This window comes from Oncorhynchus nerka, linkage group LG2 (assembly GCF_034236695.1).
Source record: "Oncorhynchus nerka isolate Pitt River linkage group LG2, Oner_Uvic_2.0, whole genome shotgun sequence".
Classification (NCBI taxonomy): domain Eukaryota; kingdom Metazoa; phylum Chordata; class Actinopteri; order Salmoniformes; family Salmonidae; genus Oncorhynchus; species Oncorhynchus nerka.
This window is the reverse complement of record NC_088397.1, coordinates 64,268,219-64,270,290: the sequence shown is the minus strand read 5'-3', so window position 1 is coordinate 64,270,290 and position 2,072 is coordinate 64,268,219. Positions and strand designations below refer to the sequence as shown.

Sequence of the window (2,072 nt, the reverse complement as noted above, 5' to 3'; positions counted from 1 at the left end):
GCAGCATCCTGAACACACAGTCCAGTTCCTCCTTTACACTGATGAAGTGTACAGTTGGGATTTTGAGAGAGATTTACTTGTGCATAAATGGTAAGTTCTTTATTGGTTGGGGTAGGCTAGCTATACAACTTCTTACATCTTGTTGCATTAGCTAGTAGTGTTTCAGTGATTATGGTGTGATATTTGGTTGTTATTGGAATATCTGATTTATTGATGCCATTTACTAATATTTGTTTCAGTTTGATTGTTGGTGATATGATAGGCCGATTTAAAATCATTTATTTGGGTTACTACCTTAGTTGTTGATATTTAAATCTGAGAGAAACAGTCTTGGTCTTACATAGCAATAATCTATCATATTTACCTTTGTTCACAAGTTCAGAGGCATCTGATTGAAGTGAAACATTTAAAAAAAAAATCTAATTTAAGATTAGATTAGATTAGATTAGCTATTCTATAGAGTAGAAGACACAAGAAATGGACTTGTGTCACATATTAAGGATATTTCAACAAACTATCAACTCAGACAATGTACACTATATTTACAAAAGTATATGGACACCCCTTCAAATTAGTGGATTCGGCTATTTTAGCCACACCCGTTTCTGACAGGTGTATAAAATCGAGCACACAGCCATGCAATCTCCATAGACAAAGACTGGCAGTGGAATGGCCTTACTGTAGGGGCTCCCTGACCTTCAATGTGGCATCGTCATAGGATGCCACCTTTCCAACAAGTCAGTTTGTAAAATTTCTGCCCTGCTAGTAGTGTTATTGTGAAGTGGAAACGGAAAGGTGGAAGTAACAAGACTCAGCCGCAAAGTGGTAGGCCAAACAAGCTCACAGAACGGGACCGCCAAGTGCTGAAGCACAGAGCCTCAACCTCATCGAACACCTTTGTGATGAATTGGAACACTGACTGTGAGCCAGGCCTAATCGCCCAACATCAGTGCCCGACCTCACTAATGCTCTTGTGGCTGAATGGAAGCAAGTCCCTGCAGCAGTGCTCCAACATCTTGTGGAAAGCCTTCCCAGAAGAGTTGAGGCTGTTATAGCAGCAAAGATGGGGAGGGGGGAATGAGATGTTGGACGAGCTTTTGGCCATGTAGTGTAAATATAGTGTAAATAATGGTCATGTAGTGTAGATCAGGTGTCTACATTTGACATGAGATCTTTTTACATGATCTTATTGATGACATTACTGTTTGCTCTAGCTGTGCTCTGTAACAGGGAAGCCTAGTGGTTAGAGTGTTGGACTAGTAACCGGAAGGTTGCAAGTTCAAACCCCCGAGCTGACAAGGTACAAAGCTGTTGTTCTGCTCCTGAACAGGCAGTTAACCCACTGTTCCTAGGCTGTCATTAAAAATAAGAATTTGTTCTTAACTGACTTGCCTAGTTAAATAAAGGTAATAAAAGTAGATATCTGTATACTTAAATAACCATGCTGTTCTCTCCCTTTGTCCCCTGCAGTGTAGAACCAGAACAACCATGGACAAGTGGATTCTGAGCTCCCTGGGGAAAGGTCCTGCCAGACGGAACCTGTTTGGCCCAGTGGACCATGAGCAGCTGCAGCAGGAGTACCAGAATGCCTTGCGCAGAGACCTGGAGGACGCCTGCCACCGCTGGGGCTTTGATTTCCTGTCAGAGAAGCCTCTGGCTGGGGGAGACTTCCAGTGGGAGGGGGTTCTATGCACCAAGCTGCCTCTCCTCTACCAACCCTGCCTTTTGGCTCAGGGGGAGGCACAGAGGGAGGGAGGCCTGGTGGCCATCACAGGGAGGGTCAGGGCAGGGCCATTGCACCGTGGCAAGGAGAATATCCCTTGCACCCCTGAGAAGTGCGTAGCCAACCACCAGAATCTGGAGAAAACACCAGACAAGAAGGAGAACACGAACCACAACGAAAACAGACTGATGACGAAACAGACCGAAGACTAAACAGACCAACCTTACAGGCAGGAGTGTTGGTGTCGTGTGTGGATGTAGGGGTTGGTTTTTGGGGATGGGTTATATGTTGGTAGGGTTGAACTGCTGGTTTACTTTAAAATTCCATTTTGAATAAGAAGTCCAATGCT

The 2,072-nt window shown here is 44.3% G+C and overlaps 1 protein-coding gene across 1 annotated transcript; it reads left to right on the top strand.

The window, feature by feature from the left end:
* Window positions 1-2,072, top strand: LOC115145897 (cyclin-dependent kinase inhibitor 1C-like). The gene is made up of 2 exons (XM_029687535.2): window positions 1-90; window positions 1,471-2,072. Exons 1-2 carry the CDS (start codon window positions 88-90, stop codon window positions 1,933-1,935), a joined length of 468 nt encoding a protein of 155 aa, XP_029543395.2. The 5' UTR covers window positions 1-87; the 3' UTR covers window positions 1,936-2,072.